Source organism: Ictidomys tridecemlineatus, chromosome 3 (genome assembly GCF_052094955.1).
Source record: "Ictidomys tridecemlineatus isolate mIctTri1 chromosome 3, mIctTri1.hap1, whole genome shotgun sequence".
Taxonomy (NCBI): domain Eukaryota; kingdom Metazoa; phylum Chordata; class Mammalia; order Rodentia; family Sciuridae; genus Ictidomys; species Ictidomys tridecemlineatus.
In genome coordinates, this window is record NC_135479.1 from 45,424,761 (window position 1) to 45,449,161 (window position 24,401).

Below are 24,401 nucleotides of genomic sequence, written 5' to 3' on the forward strand. Positions count from 1 at the left end.
AGAGGCCCAGGTCCTACTGAGAATGGCATCTCAGTTTTCTTGCCTTGAGAAATGACACTTCAGCCCTGGGGTTTGGCTCCAGCAAGGAAGTGGAACTGGCTGCCATTTTTCACCCTCTGTAAACAGTGAGTTCCTAAGGCTTGTATCATCCTACTACTACGCTGGCAGTAGGCAGAAGGGCCTTTAAGTCAAGTGGCCAAGTGGGGGGGGGCGCAGAGTGAGCCTACTAGGATGACTGGAAGAAGCAAAATCTAGAAGCAGGGTCCAGGGAAGCTAACTTCCCTGGGTTCTTAGAGCTCTGGTTGGTGGCCAGAAAGGTGAACTGAATTTAGCCTCTTAGGGTGGTGGCAGCCTTGTTGATTCCTGGGGATGGGGCAGGGCCAAGCTGTGTGTGGGTGGTCCAAGCTGGGCTGCCCTCATCCGGTCCCAGGGACGCCCGCAGACAACTTCCCTTAACCTGGCTCTGCCTAGTGAGTCACCACACAACTGCTTCCTGTTCCCCACATGCCCTCATAGAGTCCTAGGAGATTAGACAAGGCTGCTGTCTCTTTTCTTGGGGTACCAGTGGGTCTTGAGTGGGCAGGCTTAGACCTCTTAAAAAGAATGGAAGGCCAAAGAGGGCTCAGGAGTCCACAGGCATTCTTCTATGGGTGTCTGTGTTTCCGGTCCTTTCTGAGTGGCTCTGTGTGTGTGCGTGTGTGTGTGTATGTGTGTGTGTGTGTTTAGCATTTGCCCTCCCAACTTTTCCAGATTTTACCCGTCAGATTCCTGGCAGCTGTGCACGGCGCCTGTGCCGGCCGTCACGTCCCATTCTGATCTCTGGGTCGCACGGTGAGAGAAGGACACAGGATGCGCAGGGAGTGAAAAAGTGATGTCGGTGGGGAGGGTGCCAAGTCCCCACTCACAGTCATGGGACACTTGGGGAGAAGAGGGAAGCATGCTGCTGTGGAGTTCAGAGGCCGGTAGTGAGATTTATTTTTGTTTGTATGAGTAAAAAGCTGCAGAAGCCTCTGGTGGGGGTGAGGGGGGCACAATTGGAATGTTGGGATTCAGACAAACTGGTCCTGGCCTTGAGTCAAGTGTGCAGACCCGGAAGGAGAGTCCCATAAGAACCCTTCTGAATGTAGTGAAGCTTGGGCCATGCTGGTCCTTGGATAGTACACTAAGAAGCTGAGAAAAATGCAGGCACTCCAAATCAGACTGGCAGCAAGTGAGATTTGTGGTAATAAGAACACTTATATAAAGTGTGTAAGAGAAAAAATAACAATTCTGTTTCTGGAAGGTGCTAAGTAATCGATGTTCTCTAAAGTATGAGAGCTTCCAGGAGCAAGGAGGCAGAGAACTGGGCAAGAGAGAATACACAATAATACCTAAAGAGGAAGCTAATGGGCTTAGGTCTCCAGATAGGGCTCTTTTACAGGTTAAGTTCCTTCTTCTATACAGAAGATTTTATAATGCTGACCCACTGAAAATTGAGACACTGAGAATTACAAATAAAAGCATTGCAATCAGTTGACATGGAAGTTATGGAACCCAGAGAACTCAGATCATGAAGTAGGGCCAGACCAGGAAAAGGCCTTCTTGGGTCTTCCTTTGGCTTAGGAGCTCCACAGGAGTGTGTTGCTTCATGCATCCCTGGGTCCCTCTGTCCAGAGAAACATCTTCACCAGAAAATAAAGGTTTATAACACAGCAAGTTTCTGTGTTCACCTTGTATGTGAAAGTACTTAGCTAAGTGCCTGATACGTGTATTAGCAATTCAACAAATATCAATTTCCTTTCTTCTTGCCCAACTCTCTTTCACTTTGTATGTATCCAGGAGGGTAACTATCTGAGGAAACCACTAGAAAACAAAACTGGGGAAGGGGAAGAGTGGGACACAGGACTACTAATTTCTTTTCTGACTCACACACAGTAGCCATGTGCAATGGTGAGTTACTCAGAGAGGCTGAGGTGTGAGGATGGCTTGAATCTTGAACTCTGGGGCCACCTGGGCAATATAATGAGATTCTTTTTCTTAAAAAACAACAACAACAACAAAAAAATTCATAGTACAATTGAATTGTACTATGGATTGAACCTAGGATGGTCTACAACTGAGCTGCAACACCAGCTTTTTTTTGGAGACAGGTCTCATTAAATTATCCAGGCTGGTTTTGAACTTGTGATCCCCCTGCCTCTGCCTAAGTCACTGGGATGACAGGTGTGTGTCACCATGCCCAGTGTCATGACTGATTTTTAAAAATTTATTTGTATTTTTTTGTGGTACTGTGGACTGAACCCAGAGTTTTGTGCATGCTAAGCAAGTGCTTTCCCACTGAGTTACATCCCTAGACCAGCAATTTTTATTTTATTTTTTAAAAATTTCTTCTTTTTTTTAAATAGTTGTATATGGACACAATACCTTCATTTTATTTGCTTTTATTTTTATGTGGTGCCAGGGATTGAACTCAGGGCCTCACGCACGCTAGGCAAGTGCTCTGCCACTGAGCCACAAACCCGGCCCCAGATATTTGAAATAGGGTTTTACTATGCTGCCCAGGCTGGGCTTCACCTCTTGATCTTCCTGCCTCAGTTACCTGAGTAAGTGAGATTACAGATGTGTACAACTATGCCTGGCAATACTACTGATTTTTAAAAACTGTGGATGTAAATGAGAAATGAAAGCAAGCAAGCAAGCTAACAAACAAAAAACCAAAAAGAAAAAAACCTCAACAATTCCAATAGGAATAGTTCGTGAGATAACCACTGTCAATAACCAAAGGGAGTAGTTAATGCTTTGGATATAGAAAGCAGGTAGAGCTTCCCCTGGGAGCAATAGGGTTATCGTCTTCATTTGGGGTATTTTGCTAATGGGAAAACTGCTCCTTAGGTTTCCTTTTCTGGATGTCCCAAAGTACCACAGCTTAACACATACTTGCCTTATTTTAAAAATTATGACATTCAGGTTGTTTCATGAGGACTGATTGTATTTGCAAACTAGACTATAAGGCACTTCAGGAGAAATGTTTACTTTTCTTATAGTTTCTTTTTTCTTGCCTTTTTTTTTTTTTTTAGTTGTAGATAAATACCATACCTTTATTTTATTTATTTATGTTTATGTGGTGCTAAGGATGGACCCAGTGCCTCACACATGCTAGGCAAGTGCTCTACCACTGAGCCAGAACCCCAGCCCTGTAGTTTCTTCTACAATAGAAATATAGCAAACAGAAATAGTATAAAGCTTCATGTATCATAGGAGCTCAATGACCTAACCCACACAGTCTTAGAGCTGAAGAGTTCTTTAAAGATAAACTTATTGCATTTTAATGGATAACTCTTTTTCTGAAAAAGATGAAGAAGTTTGTCCTTTCCTGAGGAGCGAGAGTGGTAGAGCTAAGCATGATAACTCTCGGCTTGCTCAAAGTAGCAGTCTAAGGTTGTTTCAGCCAATGGCCTGACCATTCTGTGGGAGGGCGGGACACTGGGGATGCTGCTGGAACCAGTGAGGTGGGAGCAAACTGGAGGCCCAGTACCATATTGTGCGGAGAAGCTGGAGTGGGCTTGGGCGGTGCCCAGCTCTGCAGTCTGATGTGCTTTCCTGCCCTGGCGTGAACGTGCCCCTGGCCTGGTAGTGTGCTGGCTCCACCCTGCCTCCGACAGCTAGGAGCCAGGGCTGAGTGTCTGCCTTCCGCTAGCTTCCATACAGGTGTGGGGGGCTCTGTGCATACCCCATTGTTCCATAATGGCCCCCCCCAGCTGGCTGGCAGTGTGAATGGACTGTGGCTATATTTAGAGTGAAACTCCTGGGGCCACCACAAAGGAGTGACTGCATCTTCAGGAGGGTGGGTGGGCGGGAAGGGGACAGGAGAGCAAAGTTATTTTCAGAACACATGTCACTGCTGGCTACAGAGCAAGACTGTGGCCATAATGCAAAGGGAAACAATAGCTGTGGCCAGAGGAAGAGCCTGTTATGTTTCAGGTGGGATGTTTGCAACTGCTCAGGAAGCCTGACCCCGCCCGACAGCAGCACAAATCACAGCAGTGCTTCATGGAGGCAGGGAGGAGGCAGGGGATTCACAGGGCCAGTATGAGGTGCCAAGAGGCCACGCCTCATGCCTGGAGGAGGATTTTCAGTGACTGTTTGGCCCTGGGGGCCTGGTTCGGAATGAAACACTTCTGACCAATTTCCCAGACAAACCATGCACCCTGCTCTGGTCTCTGGACACCTCCCAAGAATGGCAAAGAGAATGAGAAGAACTCAGGCGGAAAGCATCAAGGTGGGCAGGATGAACCTAATGTAAAGAGCTGTCTCAGGCAAAAAGGCAAAGCCTGGACTGAGTCACAGAGTGTGGCCTCAAAGCTCCTGGTGGGTGGACTGGCGCCCCCAGCATCCAGGGGCCTGCCTTGGTGCTACAGCTCCAGCTGCACAGGCCGAGAGCTCCCCACACCCCTTTTCTGACCTCCAGTCGGCCCCACTCACCAGCCTCTATGCAACGCCGGAAGCAGGGAGGGATAGGCTAAGAAGGGAGGCCAGGCCTCACCTCCCCCAGCCCCACAGATGAGCTGAGGCCCAAGGGTCTAGGTGGGAGCAGGGAAGTGGGGGTGTGGCTATGGCCCAAGATCTCACTTGGACTTTATAGCCATCCTGGGGGCCGGGGGGATTTTGTTCAACCCCATCTTCATATCCCCTTCCCCAAACATGTGTGGTTCCTGTTTTGCTGCATCTGTAAAAGGCGCTGGGAGTTGGGGACTTGCCTTACACCTCTCGGTTAACACCCTGGAGACTGATGGAGTTCAGAGTAGTGTAATTTACAGCCCATCTCTCCAATCTTAATTCACTCGATGCTCCTTTCTTCCTTATTGTATTAGTGTGACCTAGGTACCTGCCAACAATAATGGCCTCTCTAGCTAGGAGCCTCTCCCCCACTCCCAGGACAATTTATACCTTTTCCTTGGGATTTTCCCCCCTTAAATTAAACAAAAAGAGGAAAAATAGAGAAGGTTAACATGGGTTTGGAGTGCTGAAGCCCCGTGGTTCTGGGCAGGGAGCCAATGGCCCGAGGGCACACACATGTGCGTGCTCTCCCAGAAGGGCCTTCACCGGCCCTGTTTTACAGCCACCTCGGCACAGACTCCAGGGTTCACGCATATGGCCAGACAGATGTGTCTGGCTTACGTTCAAGGCTGGAAAATGAAGAATTATGGAAGTGAAGGGCCCCGGGCATTAAAGGGCGGGGGAGGGAAAGGGGGAATTTTTCCTCTGCTGAGAAATCCTCCTGTGGCTGAGAGGCTGGAGAAGGAGGTTGACAGGAGGCAGGGCCGCCAGCAGTGGTGCATGTGGGGCCTGTTCTTAAAGGGGCCACATCAGCTCACACTTTGCACACCCATAGCAGGCCTTGAAGATTGGGGACCGAGTAGCCTCTCCTATAGGAGGTGGTGGGGAGAACAGGCCTCCTGGACAAAGCCATCCAGCAGCACTGCAAGTGAGGTCTTGTTAGACCTCCAATTATTCTAGTACTGCTTATTGAGGGAGAAGCCAATCTGGACATGGTGTTCAGTAGATCACAGCAGCCATGTGCTTCTACATCCTCCTGTATTTCTCTCTCTCTCTCTTTTGCAATACTCAGGATTGAATGCAGGGGCGCTCTACCACTGAGCTACATCCCCACCCCTTTTAATTTTTTTGAGACAGGGCCTCGCTAAGTTGATGAGACTATCCTTATGAGGTAAATGTATTTCTCTTTTAAACAACAGTGGCTCAGATATCAAATCACCTGTTTATAAAGACTGACTTTTCTACTACATGGTATGATCTGGAATGTTATGTTTTCAGTCACTTCTGTGTCCCCCAGCCACCAGCATAGCCAATGCTCAATGCCATTTACTAAACTGAGCTGAAGACATGGTCCCCGATTCCAAGGAGCTCACAGTACAGTGAGGGAGACAAGTCCAGAAACAACTGTAATATGAGACATGATAATAATTCCCACGAATGAAGTATAAATCCATGCTACAGCAACACAGGACAGAGAGAGATGAATTCTTCCTGGGGGAAATCGGGAAAGGCCTCACTGGGCAGATGGTGTTTGAAGGAAGATAGAGGAATTAAAGAAGGAATAGAATTCCAACAGGTAATGGGAAATGAACAGTAGAAAAAGGGTACTCTGGTTTGAAGGATAACATCAACCAAAACCCAAGAAAGTAGGAAAGGGCAGAGTGTGTCCAGGGACAGTAAGAGGAGAGGGAGGTCAATGTCACTGTCCAGGCAAGAGAGTTTCAGTGACTGGACAGGTACTTCACACACACTGAATTCATTCTGGGGACTCGTAGCAACTCTTGAGAGGTAGATGCTGTACCACTTTCGTTTTATAGATGAGGAAACAGGTTCAGAGAAGTTAACTACTTTACCCAGTGTTATATGACTAATAATGGCTTATGGGGATGTGGCACTGGGAGAAGAGTTGGGAAAAACAGATTGGGAACAAATTAGAAAGCCTTAAATGTCGTAGGAAGGAATTAAGATTCTATTTTACTGGCCACACAAACACACTGATGATTCTTGAGGGGTGGGGGTAAGCTTTTGTGGAAAAGAGAATGATTCACAGGAGGCAGTGGGGTGAAACAAGAGCCTGTTCGTCAGACTGTGTACTACACAACTGTAGGAGGGGCTTTTCACAGACTGTGGCAATGTAGGGGTCTTGATTGCTACAGTCCAAGCAAGTCCCTCAATTATGACAGCACTGGCAATGGGAATAGGGAGAAGAGGAAGAAGTAAATGAGTGAAAGGACAGGATTTGATAAGACTCTGGACAGAAAGGGTACAAAGCCAGGGTGGAGTGAGATGATGCTTTCCCTGCTATCATCTATAGTCATCTATGAGTATTTGCCAAACACCAATTCAGCTTCCTGAGACTAGCCACACCACCACAGATGTCTGATAGAGGTATTGAAAAGTTGATTCTGATGGGAGCAGGGACATGAATATAACTTAAGAAGGACACAGCCTAACTGCTATTCATTTCCCTTCCTGGGGCAGGATGAACAGTCTAAGAGCAGACAAAGTGACTACTTGCATGTTATTTGTGGTAAGCACTTTAGGTGTAGCGTCTCATGTAGGCTTCACAGCAACACCAAGAGGTAGGTGCCATTACCACTTTCACTTTGAACATGAGAAAACAGACTGACAAGTAAAATAATTTGCCTGAAGTGACAAGGCTAGTTAAATGATGGAGCCCGAATTGTAGTTAGGTTTTGCCTGACTACCCAGGGGAGAGGCAGTTGAAAAGAAGGCTGAAACAAATATCCTTAGAAAGGTAAGGCAGAGTGGCTTAATGCTTCTCCATGCATACAACTTGTTTTTTTGGTTTTTTTTAAGATGTAGTTGGACATTTATTTATTTATTTTTATACTGTGCTAAGGATCAAACCTATGCCTTGCGCGTACTAGGTAAGTTCCCTACAGCTGAGTCACAACCTCAGCCCCACAACTTGTTTTTAAAGAGGGAGCATGACTGGCTTTTTCCTATCTGCCCTGAACCCTAGACAAGGAGAAGTGGGTATACAGTGCAAGGGGACAGACCTGGGAAAGCCATAGAGAAAAACTTGCTCAAGTGAAGGTTTGGGTCCCTGAGAGGGCTAACAGTGGGGAAGTCCCTGCCTGAAGATTAGGTAGTTCTAGAGGGTGCAGAGAGTTCTTCCATTACGCTGCGAACTCAGATTGTAGTCTGTGACTGTGGCAACCTCTCCCAAGAAATGGTGCTCTCCATGAGTATCTGGGTTTGGTGCAAAGGAACTCCAAAGCTCTGAAACTACATGAAAGATCCTGTATGTTTGGGGTCACTGACAGAGCCTCATAGAGCGGGGTGGAAGGGAGTGCTTATCAGATTCTCTGAGAAGACCCTGCTTCTGCCTTGAGTGAGACTCCAGCCACTAGGCATGCTATCATAATGTAGTGGTAGAGTAAGACAACAGGAGGTAGAGGTGGATACACAGTAAGACCATTCCAGGATATAGGTTTGCGTGTCCCTATATCCTGCCCATATCTCTACTCAGGCCCTTTATAGTCACCATCCTGGGAACCACCATCCCCAGGTAGGCCCCACCTGGATCTTTTCTTGACGACGCTGCTGCTCAGCTATCTTCCTGGCTAGAGCCAGCTTCTTGGCTCGAAGTTCCCTGATGTCATCCTCGCCCCCACTGCCTTCAGCCTCTGAATCTTCCTCAAAGTCTTCAATCACCACGTCTTCCTCCTTTGGGTGGTGGGGCAGACCAGGGGAAAGAAGAGAATATGAGTCCACAACACTTACTGGATCCCCTGTCACTACTGCCACCCCCCACCCCATGCTGACCAGGATGATTCCTTATCAAGAGACCCATCATGTGTGCTTCCCTTGCTTGGGAAAAGAGGGATTTAGAGAAGTTATTGCATTTCCACTCAAACTGCTCCCTTTACACTCAAGGGTTCTTTCCTTACACAGGTATCCCAGTCACAATTACACATATACACTTCCATGTTTGTACTCACACTCATAAGGGCACATCTTAGGCCTAATTTTCATTTTGAAAATCACAAATGATTTAAGGGGTAAATGATAGAGAAAGCTAAATTGCCCACTTTAAATCTAATTCATACTAGTGACTGCATAGGAATCAACTTGGGTTAATAGCTGGGAGTTGGGCAAGGAAGCTCCATTGCCTCAGACAGCATCAGGATTAAATGCTGTAGCTCAGCAGACCTTGCCCTGGTTTCTTTTTAAGACCACAGTCTGGTGGTGTGGGGACCCCTGGGGCCCTTTTACAGGAATGCACATGACAAGGCCTTGCTCAGCTGCCCTCTAGGACCTGAGCAGGGCAGAAGGTGGCTGGCTAACTTAAAGAGCCTCCTGCCAGACTTCCCCAGGGATGGCAACTCCCTGCTTGCGACCTCAGCACTCAGCAGTCATTGCTCCCCGGGTGGTCCCGGCTCTATTCCTCCCTCTCTCACTTTTGGCCTTGGTCAGTAGAGAACATGCAGCTGCCCAAAAGAGCTTCCTTTGAGGGTCAGGGTTAGCAGGGGTAGAGGGTGAGTGATTCAATAAATCTGACAATGGTAATGCTAGTAACTGCATCGACAGCTACCATTTGCTCAGTGCTTCTTACTGGCCAGGTACTGGGATAAGCATTTTTTATGCAATGACTCATTTAATCCTTACAATGGCCTGTGAAATAGAAGTGATTAACATCCCTATTTTATAAATGAACAAACCAAAGTTTAGAGTTAAACAACCTATTCAAGATCACACAGGTAGCACGTGGCACAGCTGGGATTCAATCCCAAGAGAAAAAAACAAAATAAAAAACCAACAAGCAAAAAAACTCAAATGAGCTTGGCTCCAAAGTCTGTGCTTGTACTACTCATAATGAGCAATCCAAAGGGCTGGGGGGCTGGCCCAAATCCAGCCCTCAGTGTCTCAGCTGTGTCAGGCCTGGCCCTCTTCAGTACAGACTGCTCTCTCCTCTCCTCTAACTGGGATTCTTTTGACAGAAGGTGGTTATAAAGCATGTGGGTGGTTAGGTGATGGGGGAGCAGGGTCTGGGAAGATGCGTGACTTGGTAGCATCCTTAAGGAACTAGAGTTTGTTCTGTTCATGAAGGATATCTAAAGAAACATCTCTCACACTTCTCCTAATCAGCTTCAGTGACTCAGTCTGGCAGTTTGGAGAGATAAGATCAGAGGATGGAGCTGGGAGTATAGTGTAAGCCTATAATCCCAGCAACTTTGGAGGCTGAGGCAGGAGAATTGCGAGTTTGAGGCCAGCCTTAGCCATTTAAGGAGGCCCCGAGCAACTTAGCAAGACCCCACCTCAAAAAATTAAAAAGAGCTGGGGATGTAGCATCCTGGGTTCAATCCTCTCCAAAAAAGATCTAAGGATGGGGCTAAAACTGCCACTGTGTTAGAAGGTCTCAGGGGTCTAGGGTATTGTCCACAGTAACCACTCATCTGTTAACCCTTGGCCACAGGAAGGAGGAAGACTGCATATTCACTTCCTTGTTCACAGAGTTAACCTGGATAGGAGCAAGTGGAACAGGATGTCCACTGGGCACCTGGGGGAATAATGCCCTTGCCTGCTCTGACTGGGGATGCACAGGATTATCATGGGCCTGGAGGGAACTGGACTGAGGTCAACGGAGGGTCAGAGAAGCTTGTCTGAGGTTTGCTCAGCTCTCATAGCAAACGAGGAAGTGCAGGGTTATGAAATTACACAGACTAGGGTAAGCAGGGTTTCCCAGGGACCACTAACATAAAGGAACCCAGGAGGCTCGTGGGAAAAGGAAGAAGTGGGCAGCCTGGCGTGACTTACAACCTTTGTCTGGTCAATAAGCATCAGAAGGAGAGAGTGAGTGTGTGTGGCATAGCTAAGACCTGGGACCAGTGAGCTAGTCTGCTCCCTGTAAGAGGAGAGCAGGCCCTGGGTTTGGAGTGAGATGAGAGCTGGCCTCACCCTCCACTGCCTGCCCTGGCCTTCAAGTGTGGGTGAAATACTGGACTGAAGTGTCCTCCCATTCCCCCACGCTTCCCACGCAGTGTCCAGGGCTGCGGTGGCACTGCTCTGCTGGCCTACAGCTTGGACACCCCAATGGCTTTAGCAACTCCACTGTCTCCTCCCATGCTGACAGCTCATTCTTTCCCATTATTTCCTGCCCAGGTTTCATCTGGTGAGTCTGGAATCATGGGCTCAGCTATATCCCTGGAACCACCTCTGTCCTGGAAGCTGAGCCCTGTGTCATCAGGGGTGGGGTGGGTTCTCTAGCGATTCTAATGAAGTCAGTCCAAGACTCTGCTGCTCTGAAGACTCTGTTCCAAAGGTGGCCACTCTATCACTGCTCACATCCCAAACGACAGCTTCCAGCTGACATCTGGCTTCCTTGGCCTGTTACTGATTTCATCCCTGCACCCCACCCTTCTCCACCAGGCGCTTGAGACTGCTGCGGGCCAAATGACTGTGTTGGCCTATGTGTGACCTGGCCTCTGGCTAGAATCGCTTCCGTCCCTTCTATCAGTCCCATGTTTCTTCCCACCTAAGTGCCCCTGTCTTTAACACAGTGGGGTAAAAGAAGGAAAGAGTGAACTTTAGGCAAACATGAGGTGTGTGCGCACACACCCAAAGTTACCCACACCCAGACACACAGCAGGGAGGCTGGCAGTGAGGCTAATCGCACACATGCTCTGACACTGCTACACACTCACATTTACTCAAATCCCAGTCAGCAGGAGAGCTGGCAGCAAGTGTTCGCTTAAACTGACACACAAACAGAGCACACACACAGACCCACGTCAACAAGTCAACAATCATTCCCAGAAAGACACATACATGCACAGCAGGGCAAATGCCAGTGAGGTGTGCAGAAGCAATTACACAGGCTAACACACACACACACACACACACACACACACACAGGTCTGGAGTGAAGCAAGGGCTACAGGAACAACCAAGGGCAAACAAACAAGAGGAGAATTCCTTAATCACATCAGGATGTGCAGGAGGGAGGGAGGGCAACTGGGGGAGGGGGTGATTTTCCACATGGGGCCAGCAATGTCAGCTCTTCCTGTACGTGTGCAAGAGGCTGGAGCTCAGTCCTGTGCTGCGCTGAGCAATGCACATCTATAAACTTGATCCTCAGCCTGAACCCTAACACCCCCACCCCCCCAACTCCCCTTCCTAAGCCTCCAGAGCTGCACATTATTAAACTCTTTCTTTTCCTCCCTTCTCCTCCAATGCAACATTAAAAAGAAGCATCTGGAACTTGTAGCAGAGTGAGATGGAGGCACTGGGGTGGACTGGCAGGAAGGGGCACCAGCAGAGTGCACTCTTGAGAAGCTTGCTGTCATGGTCAGCACAGACATGGCTCTGAGGTTATAAATAACCCCCAGTAGAAGCAGTCGTGGGCAGGGGGAGGGAAGCCTTCCCTCTGCCACAGCGGGCTCTTCCCGCATAGTACCTCATCTTCCAGTTGTTTTCCCTCTTGGCTTCCCATTTCCTTTCCCATGGTGTCTGGGACGGGTGCCACTGACACATATTTTCCACCCTTGAATGCCAGCAGAGGCTCTTCTTGTCCACAAAGGGCTTCCAGAAAATACTTCAGTACTGTGACCCTTTTGCAGTCGGCTGCAATAACCTACAGGGCAAGAGGGAGAGAAGAAAAACAGCATTTTCTAAAAGGGAAGATGAGGATGAGAGACATAGTTGGTTGCATGGGGTACATGTCAAAGTAACTGGGAAAGAAGGCAGAGTTAGTGAGCAGGAACGTGCATGTGCGTGTGTAAAGGAGGGGAGTGAGGGCCAAGGACCAAGGTCTTCTGAAGGAAGGAAGTTGCCACAGTCTTCTTAGGTCACCCCTGGGGCAGCAGACAACCCCAGGACCAATGCCAGGTGCCCTTGGGGCTTGTACATTTCTTTTACTAAAGTCCTGATATAAAAATAAGAATAAATTAAATTCTTCTAAATTTGGAATGTATTCAGTGGAAGGAGTGAAGTACAGAACACTGGCTTTCATAGAACACCACTTTCTGCCCCCCCACCACCATTGCCCCTCTTCAGTCTCCCTCCATGAGAACTTGCAGTCCAAGTACAAAAGGAACTATGAGGGCTTTCTTGGCTTTTTCATTTCAACCAGGTCACTTTGGGATCCCCCTGTTAGGTTCCTGCCCTACCTCAGAGCTTCTCATGCTCAAGAAACTGGGGTTAGTAGGACATGGTCTAGAGGAAGAGGACATGGTCTGGAGGAAGATTACAGGCAGAGAAGATGACAGTGTTTAACCAAAGCCCTGCCTTCCAGGGTTCATGCCAGTTGCTCCCACGTGGCCTCATCAGCACACAGTCAGTGCTGTCAGAGAAGCTGGGGCTGATTTAGTGGAGATGAAATTTATTATATTGAGCAATCATCAAATTTGTCAGCATCTCAGATGAAGTGTCCACAGTCACCCAATCTGGGGTCCTCTCTGCAAGAATACATATGCATGCCCTCACCACCAACCTGCCTGTGTTGCCTGTGCTCCACTCCATTCTTGCACACTGGTGCCCTTCTCTTCCTCTCTGGCCTCTGGGGTCCCCTCTTCCCTGCTGGCAGGGTGCTCACCAAGGGGGAGAGGGCGCTGTTTGATGTGCAGCTCAGAAGCCAAGGGCTGTTCCACACCGGAAACATGCTACAGGGGCCAGATATGCCACAGGGGGAAGCCCTTATCATCAGTGACTCCAGTCTACACTGAATGCTGGGTCCCCCCTTTAATGCCTCCTCATTTCTGAATGTGAAAGGGACTGGTATATTTGCATTATGCACTGAAGGGCTAATGTGGATACTATTACTTCCCTCCTCAGAACAGCAACCTCTCTGGTGGCTAAGACTATATTTCATTCCACATTGTCAGGGGTTGTATGATCAAGCTGGAGCACAGAAGGCTCATAGTAAAGATGACAGGCATAGGGAAACTTGGCTGGGTGCTTCAGGGAATAGATGAAGGAGGCACAATCCAGGTCCTCTAGGAAATGAGCACTGCTCTACCATGTGGCTGGCCAGGTAAAGTGCAGTACACAGTTAACTGTGTGCTCTATGACTGTTTTCTGCCATCTTCTCCCCTGTCTAGGCATCCCTCACCAATGGCCCTGTTGAGGCTGAAATCCCAGGCTAAGTATCTTTGTCATCCACCTGAGAGGCTGACCTAAAAGTTCTTGGCTTCCCAGAGGAGGCTTAGAAAAAGGTGAGCCTCTTGAGCTGGGGGGTGCCTAGTCCTGGCTTACTTCCTTGAAAAAGGAAGGAAGCCTGTCTTGGGCCAGGGCAGGTAACCATGACTCTATCGCGTGTATTCAAACATGTGATGAGGGAGGCTAGAAATACAGAAGCAGGGGCTAAAAGGCATTAAAGAGCAGAGCTGAAATGAGTAATAGCCTGGCAGGCAGCACGCACAGTGGCCTCCCTGCATCCCCAGCCTCTCACTTGCAGAGGAAACTTCTGCATTTCCACAAGGCTGCCAGTTTCCTCTCTGTGGTCTAATTTTAACCACCTTGTCGTTACAGTGTGTGTCAGCCACCTGACCCCTCTCTGACCTATGACCTTATGCCCTAGCTACTGCTTGCACTATGCAGAATTATGTAATGGGTCCAGGACTTTCCTTTTTGGCATGAGGCTGCTGCCACTGAATGGAGAGGAGGTGGAGTGTACAGTTGAGAAGAGGACAAAGAACCTAATGCTGATACTTGGCTCACCTGTATGGTAAGAGGCCCACAGGTAAAGTGCAGCACACTCTGCTGAGTCTACAGCAGAAGCCTAACCAGGAAAGAACAGTGTGCTATGGATGTGTGCCTGAACAGGTGGTCAAGAGCACTACTGCTAAGGCATAAGTTGGATGGTATACCGAATGGCACAGGAAGAAAGTGATTCCTGGCCAACAGGGAGAAAGACCATAAGTGCAGACGTGGGACTCCTGGAGATGGGGATTTCCAGGGCTCAGCGGGACCCAGGGATGCAGACATCCTGAGCTTGCCTGCAGCACATCCTCAGAGGATCAGTGGGAATTGTCCATCACATGAGCAAAAAGGAATTCTCCACCTGCAGCCCCAACCAGTATTCAGTTCCATGTCTTTCAGAAAGAAGCTGGTTTCCTTGGGGTTTCTGTTCTTCCTCTAGGGCAGGGACATGCAAGGCTGATTGACAAAAGGGCTTTGATCAATTAGGGTCTCTGAGATAAAGATAAGGAACCTACCTGTTTGGAGAGAGAAGTCTTTTGTATGAACATCCTCTCTCCTTTGCAATTCAACCAGCAGGGAGAACAGCCAAGGTTGTGCACAGTTTCCTTAGGTTTATAAAATATACCATGGTACTGAGAAATGCAGAGTTCATGATATTTGGTAGACAGGGAAGCTAAGAGGCAGAATGACTAGGGTTTGCCTAGGGACACTGGGAAGCCTTCTATCTCCTGCCCATTAGCCTGTTTGCAAACACATTCTGCTTTAAGGTAGAAGGAATAAGCCTAGAGGGGAAGAAGACCACAGCTCTCTTGGCCCTGGAGTTCTATAGAAGGCTTATGGGAATATTCTCGACTCAAAGCCTTGAAACAATAACAGAAGAAACAAAACCAGTTTAATATGGCTAAAAGGGATATCATGATGGAGGAAGCCTTTGAAACTACCTATATAAAGAAAACTCTAGAGCGGGGGTTGTAGCTCACTTGGTAGAGCGTTTGCCTTGCATGTGTGAGGCACTGGGTTCGATCCACAGCACCACATAAAAACAATAAATAAAATAAAGGTATTGTGTCTGTCTACAAAAAGAAAAAAGAAAACGCCAAGATTATCTTTGCTTGGCTCAGGAGGACTTCCTTGTAGGGGAGGGGTTAAAGCTAGGTTTTCTGCTTGGAGAGAAAGGAGTCCAGATGAAGACTATGACATAATTCCCACAATAATTCTGTTCATGAGCACATTTTTCCATTCTATATCAATGAAAAGCAGAGAATGTAAATGATATGTACATCACAGCTTGAGCAAACTAGAGAGAAGAAAAAGAGCTGGGCAGGAACAGACTCCTCTTGGTCTGTGACAAGCAGAGGTGGACTGAGGCTAGAGGTGCTTTGGTAAAGGGGTGCTGGAGAAAACTCTGGGAATCTCAGTGTACCTTTCCAGTGGCAGTCCTGGCCCCTCTAGAGGAACCATTCCATCTTTGAAAAGAAAACTGGCTTTTGGTTAAGGAAGAGCAGAAAGAAAGGCACCCTAAGAAAGTCCCTTTCTGTTCCCTTGAAGATTGTCTGAGGCAGCTTGCCCCATCAGCAGGAACTGAAACCTCAAGCTTCGAGGCTCCAGTTATCACCCCAGTTGGGTCCACACGCAAAGAACCAAGCAGAAAGGAAAACTGAAAGTCTGATGTGGAGAGGAGATAGTGGCACCATCCTGTCCTAGACTCAGTTCCTTAGAGAGAGATAAGCAGACCATAGGTAAGTGAGGGCTATGGCTAAGAGGAAGGATAGGTCCTCAGAAAAGAAGAAAGAAACCTCCAGGTTGAGAGGAGAAGACTGGCCTACTGGTCTGAGGTATCTTAGGTGGGGAGGTAGTTAAGAAAATAAGAATGGTATTCTCTGAAAACTTTTTTTTTGGACTCTCTTCAGTCACCCAACAGGGGTAGAAATGCCCAGGGAAAAACAGAATAGGAGACCTATTCTGCCTTAGGGAAGGTGGGGGAGTGTGTGAGTGAAAAAAAACTAAGCATCAGGTATCACATACTGATGCACACTGAGTTGCAAGACTGAGTTATCTTACAGCAGCCTCAGGAAGGGAGGAAAACCCCAGACATAGCCAGGAGAAAATGAGGAGGGGTTGAGAAGTGAACCAGGCCCCTGGAGACAAGTTCTAGGGAATGAGGGACTCATGTCATTTTTATTGGGTCCCTGCTTTCTTAACAGGCCTTTTGGAAAGCATAAGTACAACAGCAGCTAGTCATTTGATAAGACTTCTTTTGTTGAACTTTTGGTTTGGGGGAATCAGAATCAGGCAGGTTCCCCACCCATCCCTGGGTCTTTATGTTTAATTTTTTTTTTTTTTTTAGTTGTAGGTGGACAAAATATCTTTATTTATTTATTTTCATGTGGTACTGAGATCAAACCCAGTACTTCATGCATACTAGGCAAGCGCTCACCACTAAGCCACAACTCAAGCCCTTTTCCTAGTCTTAGAAGTCCAGTTTGCTGCTGCTCCTCAGTTAAAAGAGAAAAATCACATGGGTTTTCCCCCACAAACTCAAGTTTACAGGTTGTTTTTCTTGTTTCTTTAAATGCAGCCAATTATTCTCACATTTGTTGAAGCCTTCAATCAAACTTTATAGCTTGTTAATTTTACAGAATGTCCTTAGAGCAAATAAGATGCAGACAGGAAAGTGAAGTCTTGCTGAGATTATTAAGAAACCTTAAAATAGCCTCCAAATCCACCACCAAGGCTGGTAAGCACAGGCTGCTTGGCTGGCTTCTGAGGTCAATTAGCAATGGGTTAATTACCATCTTTAATGAGCCAAGCCTGCAGGACTGACTATAAGAAATTTCACTCAGACTAATGTGTTTCCACAAACCAAAAACTTCCAGCTATGCACGACTTACCCTTACAAGAGACTAAAGGGTGGGGAAGCACAATTCTGTAGCAGCCAAGGGTGGGTCGGCCTGAGATGGGGTCTGCCAATGAGAGTTCAGACACAAGAAATAAAGAATACCACACAGGGAATCCTCTGGAGCTGAGAAGACAGAGGAAATGGTTTATTCACATTCCTAGGGGGAGGGACTTCCTGGCAGGGAGCAGACTCCAGAGGCTGGAGGGAAACTGGCCACAAGGATGCACAATCACTCAGTAGTGTGGGACAGGGAGACAGACACTCATAGCCTACCTGAATCCGAACAAGTTGGTTAAGAAGATGGGAGAGGAAGGAAGAACCTGTGCTGATCCTGAAAAGGACAGAGGGGAAAAAAAAACATGGGTCCTGTATTGGATGCATCTCTTGATTATCCCAGGGCACACTGTCCCAAGGATATGCTCAGATAATCCTTCACTTTTTCCTATCCTTGCTGGCATGATTTCTATGTAAGGCACCAAGCATAACCACTTCCTCAGTCACTGTGATCTCGATGTCCTGAGCCAGCCCTCTCCAGTCCTATGATAGGTCTATGCCAGCTAAGGGATCAATAGGTTACAAGATGAAATGCTGTCAACTCACAGCAGCCCTATCATTATATCCTGGGATCTCATCAGTTTTCTTCTTAGAGGAGGCAATGTGGCGCATCACCAATCAGATGGCCCAGCACAGATGCCTGCTCTGTGTGGCAAACACCCTCCCCGCAAACCATATCACCACACAATAGTAAGTCTCCTAAAGAGGAGTAGGTGGAAGACAGCAAATGGTTTGGTGGGAAGACTTGGTGGTAAGGCTGCTCCAATAGTGTTTATTGGAGTAAATTCCAAAAGGTACAGGTGTTTTGTTATTGGGAAGGAGACTGTATTTATACTGGAGGCTGGGCTAGGGGAACAGAAGTTTTTTGGAGCATACTTATAGCAAGGAGAAAAATACGGTAGAAAAAATGGGTCCATCTTGTCAGGAGGTAAGACAGGAGATTAAGAGTCTGTACTTCACAGACCTCATCTTAACTGTCACTTCTTAGCTGTCTGTTCATAGACAAGCTACTTAACCTCTAAGAATCTCTGTTTGTTCAAGATGTGTATGAGGTTAACTCTTAAGATAAATTTATTTTTTATTGTATATTTTTTATGAATTTATTTATTTTTATGTGGTGCTGAGGATCAAACCCAGTGCTTCACCCATGCTAGCCAAGCACTACCACTGAGCTAGAGCTACCCAGCCCCAAGATAAATCTTTTGAGAGATAATGCATATCAAATATTTAGCCAGATGTCTGGGCCCAGTAAGTGCTCAAGAAATGAGCGGTTGGTATTTTTCTCTCTCTCTCTACTTCATTCTGCTCAGAGGTGGGAAGGGCCCTCTGCCTCACACCACCAATAGGTTTGGATGCCAGACACAAAGTGGGAAGCATGGGGCTGGCACACAGCCTAGGGCTGGGGAGTGATATGGAATGCTCACCTGGCTGTTCAAACTGCTGAAATAATTTATTCAAGGCTGAGGTGCAAGACTTAGGTTACTGGGTAGGCCATATGAAGGGAAGGCCTAGCTCCTCTCCAGCAGATCCTTTCCCTACCCTAGGATTTAACCATAGGCTCATGTGCACTCTACAGAACCCTGGAGAGATGAAGCATGCTACTAATACATAGTATCAGGAATAAAGCGCTGTAGTAAATAACAACTGCCTTGTCCAATGACCCTTCAGAGTGGGGCATGGTGGTAGCAATGCCTTAGTTAATGCTACCTCCCTTAAGTAAGACCTAGTGGATTCCTTGCTTCAGGTCTCCCAAGTATGACAGTAGGCTGAGAACATCACCACTTAGTACACACCTAAATTTCTTGAGCTTGGACATTGTGGAAAGAAAGGTAGGAGTCTGGCTTTCCCTGGGAAGAGTGAAGCTTGCTTGCTTTTCTTGAACTGTTCCCCCATGGAAAGAAACTATTTTCTTAGAGTTCTGTCTGAGCTCTGGTGTTCCAGCAAGGTGCATTCTCAATAGCAAGGGTGCTGCAGAGAGCAAGCTATAGGCAGCAGTAGCTTGGGCTGCAGTCCAATCCTGCTTCCCCTGCGGAGTGCACTGAGAGCAACCACCCACATTGGCAGGGGCTAGGGCGGATACTGGCACTGCCAACACAAGCCTTTCAGGTCTGGCTGGCTTTAGCTGCTCTGAAACCTGGAACACAGGCGCTGGGGCCCTCATTTACTGAACCAGTAGGGGAGGCTACAAGCTCAGCCCCTGGGGATGAAAGTCCTCTGTCTGTCTCAGTCTGTGAATATCCGCATACAAGCCTGTTTCCACACTGCCAGTTCGTTCTGGGCCAGGAACACTGAATCTCATTCCGGCTTTAGTCACTTTATTTGTCTTGCAGACAGTCAGGCCTAGAAGGCTATCCCTTAGGCTTCTTCATCAAATTTGTTCCTAGTTTTATTTATTCTCTGTGGGGAGAGAGTGCCCTTTCTGAGACATCTGTAGCAATCAACATACTTAGTCAAAATTCAATTCAGCAAATATTTTCTAAGTGCCTACTATGTATATGAAGCACTGTTCTGAACCTGGGGATTCAGCAGAGAGCAAAGACAAAGTCCCTGTTCCTGTAGGGGCAGGTTTACGCTCATCAAAAGATTACACTAGATCAAAAGATGCCCTGTATCAAGAGAGAAATGCATGCCCATCCTCCATTACCTATAGCACTCATGAAGGCAGAATTCTCATTCCTTTTCCCATAAGGGAGGAGGAGGAGGAAAAGATAGCCACAAGGAGAAGAAAAGCTCCTTGCAGAGACCATGCATGCTGCTCCTTTATACTTTCCAGGCTGATGAATCCTGAGGATGTCAAGATGGAGCCTTGCCTGGGGCTCAGTCTTGCTCATAGGAATCCTGACTTCTGGTCTCTCTCAGTGCTTTCCACACTTTGTGCAGCTCCCCTCCCTCCAAACCCTCAGCCCCAGGACCCCCCCACAGATCACCACTGCACTGTGATTACTTCTTAACCTTTGACTCAAGGCCCCAGGTAACCCTGTCTGCTATTCCCCTGCAGGCCATTTGCTTCCTCTGGAACCTCAAATTTTACAGATGATTCCCCCAGCCTACAGAAATTTTGCTTTTATGCAATCAATTAATTCCCTCACCTTCCTTTAAGCTTGACAGAAAGTCTTTCTTTTCAAGAAGCTAGTTAGCCTTTGTCTAGCCTACCAGATTGCTATCCACAAATCTTTCCTAAGGACCTACCATGAGACAGGGACTATGTTAAACATTCTGGGAAGAGCTGGGGACATAGCTCAGTTGGTAGAGTACTTGTCTCACATGCACAAGGCCCTGGGTTCAATCCCCAGCACCACACACACAAAAAAGAAAAAAAGAAACAAAACAAAACAAAACAAAAAACCCCTCCCATCCTGGTTATATAAGACAGAACAAGACTGACATAGTCCTTGATTTCATAGGACTTTCAATCCAATGATGGAGTCCATAGAAACCTGACAACTGCAGATTGTTTCTTTAGTACCCAGGGGTAAGGCCTACATTTTGTTCATCTCCTTCAACATCTATATTATTCTTAGCTATGATATGATGATATGAGCTTCCTTGACCTGGGTAGAAGGGGCTCTTAATCATTCCAACCCTCAAAAGAACAGATTCTTCTTCTTCTTCTTTTTTTTAAAAGCATGCTAGGGTACCAGGGCTTTGCATTTGCTAGCCAAGTGCTCTACCACTGAACCACAGCCTCAGCCTAACAAGAGATCATCTACCAGTGATACAATACTTTCTTGAATAATTCAGGTGGAGAAGATTCAACACCCTCGGGAATACTAAGCAATTATTTTTATCTACACAGAAAGATTTTTTTTCTTTGAAGATTGAACCCCAAAGAGTGTTCTGCCTTTGAGCCACATTACAAGCCCTTATCTATTTATTATTAATTTATTTATTTACAGTTGTAGTTGGACACAATACCTTTAATATTTATTTTTATATGGTGCTGAGGATTGAACCCAGCACCTTGCACGTGCTAGGCAGGTGGCTCTACCGCTGAGCCACAATCCCAGCCCCCAAGTTCTTTTTTCTTTTTTTTTTTAAAGAGAGTGAGAGAGGAGAGAGAGAGAGAATTTTTAATATTTATTTTCTAGTTCTCGGCGGACACAACATCTTTGTTGGTATGTGGTGCTGAGGATCGAACCCATGTCAGGCAAGCGCGCTACCGCTTGAGCTATATCCCTAGCCCCAAGTTCTTATTTTTTAAAATTTCATTTTGAAACAGGGTCTTGCTCAGTTGCCCAGGCTGACCTTGAACTTGCAATCCTCTTGCCTCAGCCTCCTGAGTTGTTGGGATCACAGGCATGTGACACCATGTGCGCTGTTACTGTCTTGATTCTACAATGGGCTTCATTTTCTAGCTGGAGCCCATTCTACTTTTGGACGCTTCTAAGTGGTAGAAATGCCTCTCTCTCTCTCTCTCTCTTTTAAAAAATATTTTGTTGCTGTTGTTGTTAGACCTTTATTTAATTTATTTATTTATATGTGGTGCTGAGAATCGAACCCAGTGCCTCACATATGCCAGGCCAGCGCTCTACCACTGAGCCACAACCCCAGCCCCAGAAATGTCTATCTTTTTCAAGTCCAAAAATATGCCTCCTAATGCTTCTGTTTTCAGGGGCCCCATATAAACTTTAATGCTGCTTCTACCTGACTTGACTCAAATTACTTGATATTTGCCATCACACCCTCTTTAGGCTAAAGATCCCATTTCTCACTACTCCTCACTTCAGTTGTCTCAAGTTTCTGCTTATTCTTCCACTAAGACTAAAAAGTCTCCTAAAGTGAGTATGTGCCCACATGTGACCTGGCAGCAGAGAATAGAGTGGAACACCACCTCCCTTGTTCTGAATACCTTAAATCTATGGATAGACTAAATGACATTACTTTTGCTGTTCACCATCTTGCTCCTGACAAGTTGTAAGCTTCTATCAATAAACTCCCAAATTATTTTTACATATGTGACTGAATTGTCTTCCCCCAAATGAGCACAAGTCCTCCCCTAACTATTCCCCAAGGTCTCTTCATCCTTTTAACTGTGTTGCATGCTCATTGCTAGGTGTGGTTGATTTTCTGGACAAGGGCATTATTTTACTTGGTTCTTCTTTGACTTTGTCTTGTCATATACCATTACAGCCTATCAAGAACTCTTTTTTTTTGGGCTGGGGATGTGGCTCAAGTGGTAGCGCACTTGCCTGGCATGCGTGCGTCCTGGGTTCAATCCTCAGTACCATATACAAAAATAAAGATGGTGTGTCCGCCGAAAACTAAAAAATAAATATTAAAAATTTCTCTCTCTCTCTTTAAAAAAAGAAAAAAAAAGAACTTTTTTTTTTTTTGGATTGAGAAATGAACTCAGGGGTGCATAACAACTAAATCAACAACCAAGCTATATCCCCAGTCCTTTTTAAAAATTTTAAATTTTGAGACAGGGTCTTAGGGCCTTGGTAGGTTGCTGAGTGTGGTCCCAAACTTGCAATCCTCCTGCTCAACCTCCAGAGTCACTGGGATTACAGCCTCAGCATAAATTACTATACCCAGCTATAAAGAACTCTTTGTATCCTAAATTTGTCATTTGAGAGGGTACTCTCCTCATATCACCCTAACTTTATCTTCTTTATGCTTCTCAATACCTCTCCCCCACTAATATGCCACTATTCCCCCTAAGTAAGATTCTTGAAAGCAGATACTGTGTGTAGTGTATTCAAATAAAACTTACCTGCAGTATCTAATACACTATGGGTACTTGCACAACATGGATGGGCTGATCATGGCAAGCAGATGGTAGCCTTAAGACAATTCCAGAGGACATCACGGAGAGATTACACTCACACTCTATACTATGTGAACTATGCTCCCTGAAATTATGCAAAACAGCCCCCTGGGCAGATTCAGAGATGTTATTTCTGCTAGGTACTGCTTCTCAAGGAGATTCAGACTCACTAAGGGATAGGTGTTCTCTTTAGAAGGCTGCCTATAGAATTTTCAAATTTGAAATAAGACATCAAAAGAAGCCAAGCTCCAGCACTTTGAGGCTTATCCGAACAGGAAGCTATTGCCCCAGGTCAAGATACAATGTACCTCCACACGAGGTGTATGTACCTTAATGCTAGTCAAAAACAAGGGCCTTTTTTTTTTTTTTTTTGGTTACTGGGGATTGAACCCAGGGTCTTGAGCATGCTACCACTAAACTATATCCCTCATGAACTCCTAACTTGTATGACCTTGGGCAAATTACTGAATTTTGCCTACAAAATGCTGATGATTCTGAAGATCTCTTTCCATTTCTTCTTTTAAAAATAACCCAATTAATAAATGGGTAAAGGTTCTAAATAGACACTTCTGAAAAGAAGAAATACAAATGGTCAACAATATATATATAAAATATTCAACATCTCTAGCAATTAAGAGAAATGGAAATTAAAATTACACTGAGATTTCATCTCACTCCAGTCAGAATGGCAATTACCAAGAACAAATAACAACAAATGTTGGTGAGGATGTGGGGGAAAGGGGACACTCATTTATTGCTGGTGGGACTGCAAATTGGTGTAACCATAAGGAGACTGGTACAGAGATTCCTCAAAAAACTAGGAATGGAACCACCATTTGACCCAGTTATCCACTTCTTGGTATATATAAATTTTAAAGGATTTAAAATTAGCCAATCCTAAAAAACCCAAAGGCTGAATGTTTTCTGATATGTGGAAGCTAAACCCCAGCAAAGCGGGCAGAGAGAATAGAAGTTCAGTGGAATAGACAAAGGGGGATTAAGGGAAGGGACAAGGGGATGAGAAAAGGAAAGACAGTGAAATGAATCTGACATAACTTTCCTATGTACATAAATGAATACACCACAGTGAATCTCACCAAAAAATTAATTTTAAAAAATAACTATGGGTAGGGCTGGGGTTGTGGCTCACTGGTAGAGCGCTTGCCTAACGTGCGAGGCCCTGGGTTCGCTCCTCAGCACCACATAAAAATAAATAAAGGTATTATGTCCAACTATAAACAAACAAACAAACAAACAAACAAAAAACTATGGGTAAATGGCAGAAAGATTAATAGAGGGAAGGGAGTGGAGGGTGTGGACAGGGAAGCAGAAGGAAAGGTACTGCTGAATTAGACTGAATTAGAACAAGACATATTCCATGTTTTTATAATTATGTCAAAATGGATTCTACTGTCCTATATAACTAAAAGTAACCAATAAAAAAGTATTGTAAATTAATAGTAATTTATAATTATATGT

General features: G+C 46.1%; 2 protein-coding genes across 7 annotated transcripts in view; one reads left to right on the forward strand and one right to left on the reverse strand.

The window, feature by feature from the left end:
* Nucleotides 1-24,401, forward strand: part of Hic1 (HIC ZBTB transcriptional repressor 1) — a 50,384-nt gene that overhangs the window by 18,555 nt on the left and 7,428 nt on the right. The gene's annotated exons all lie outside the window — the stretch shown is intronic.
* Nucleotides 1-24,401, reverse strand: part of Smg6 (SMG6 nonsense mediated mRNA decay factor) — a 234,817-nt gene that overhangs the window by 10,463 nt on the left and 199,953 nt on the right. For all 4 annotated transcript variants that reach the window (XM_005327910.5, XM_021728164.3, XM_021728163.3 and 1 more), the window contains 2 exons: nt 11,960-12,136; nt 8,083-8,229 (listed from right to left, as the gene is read on the reverse strand). In XM_005327910.5, coding sequence (XP_005327967.1) covers nt 8,083-8,229; nt 11,960-12,136 — 324 coding nt within the window. The remainder of the gene's footprint in view (nt 1-8,082; nt 8,230-11,959; nt 12,137-24,401) is intronic.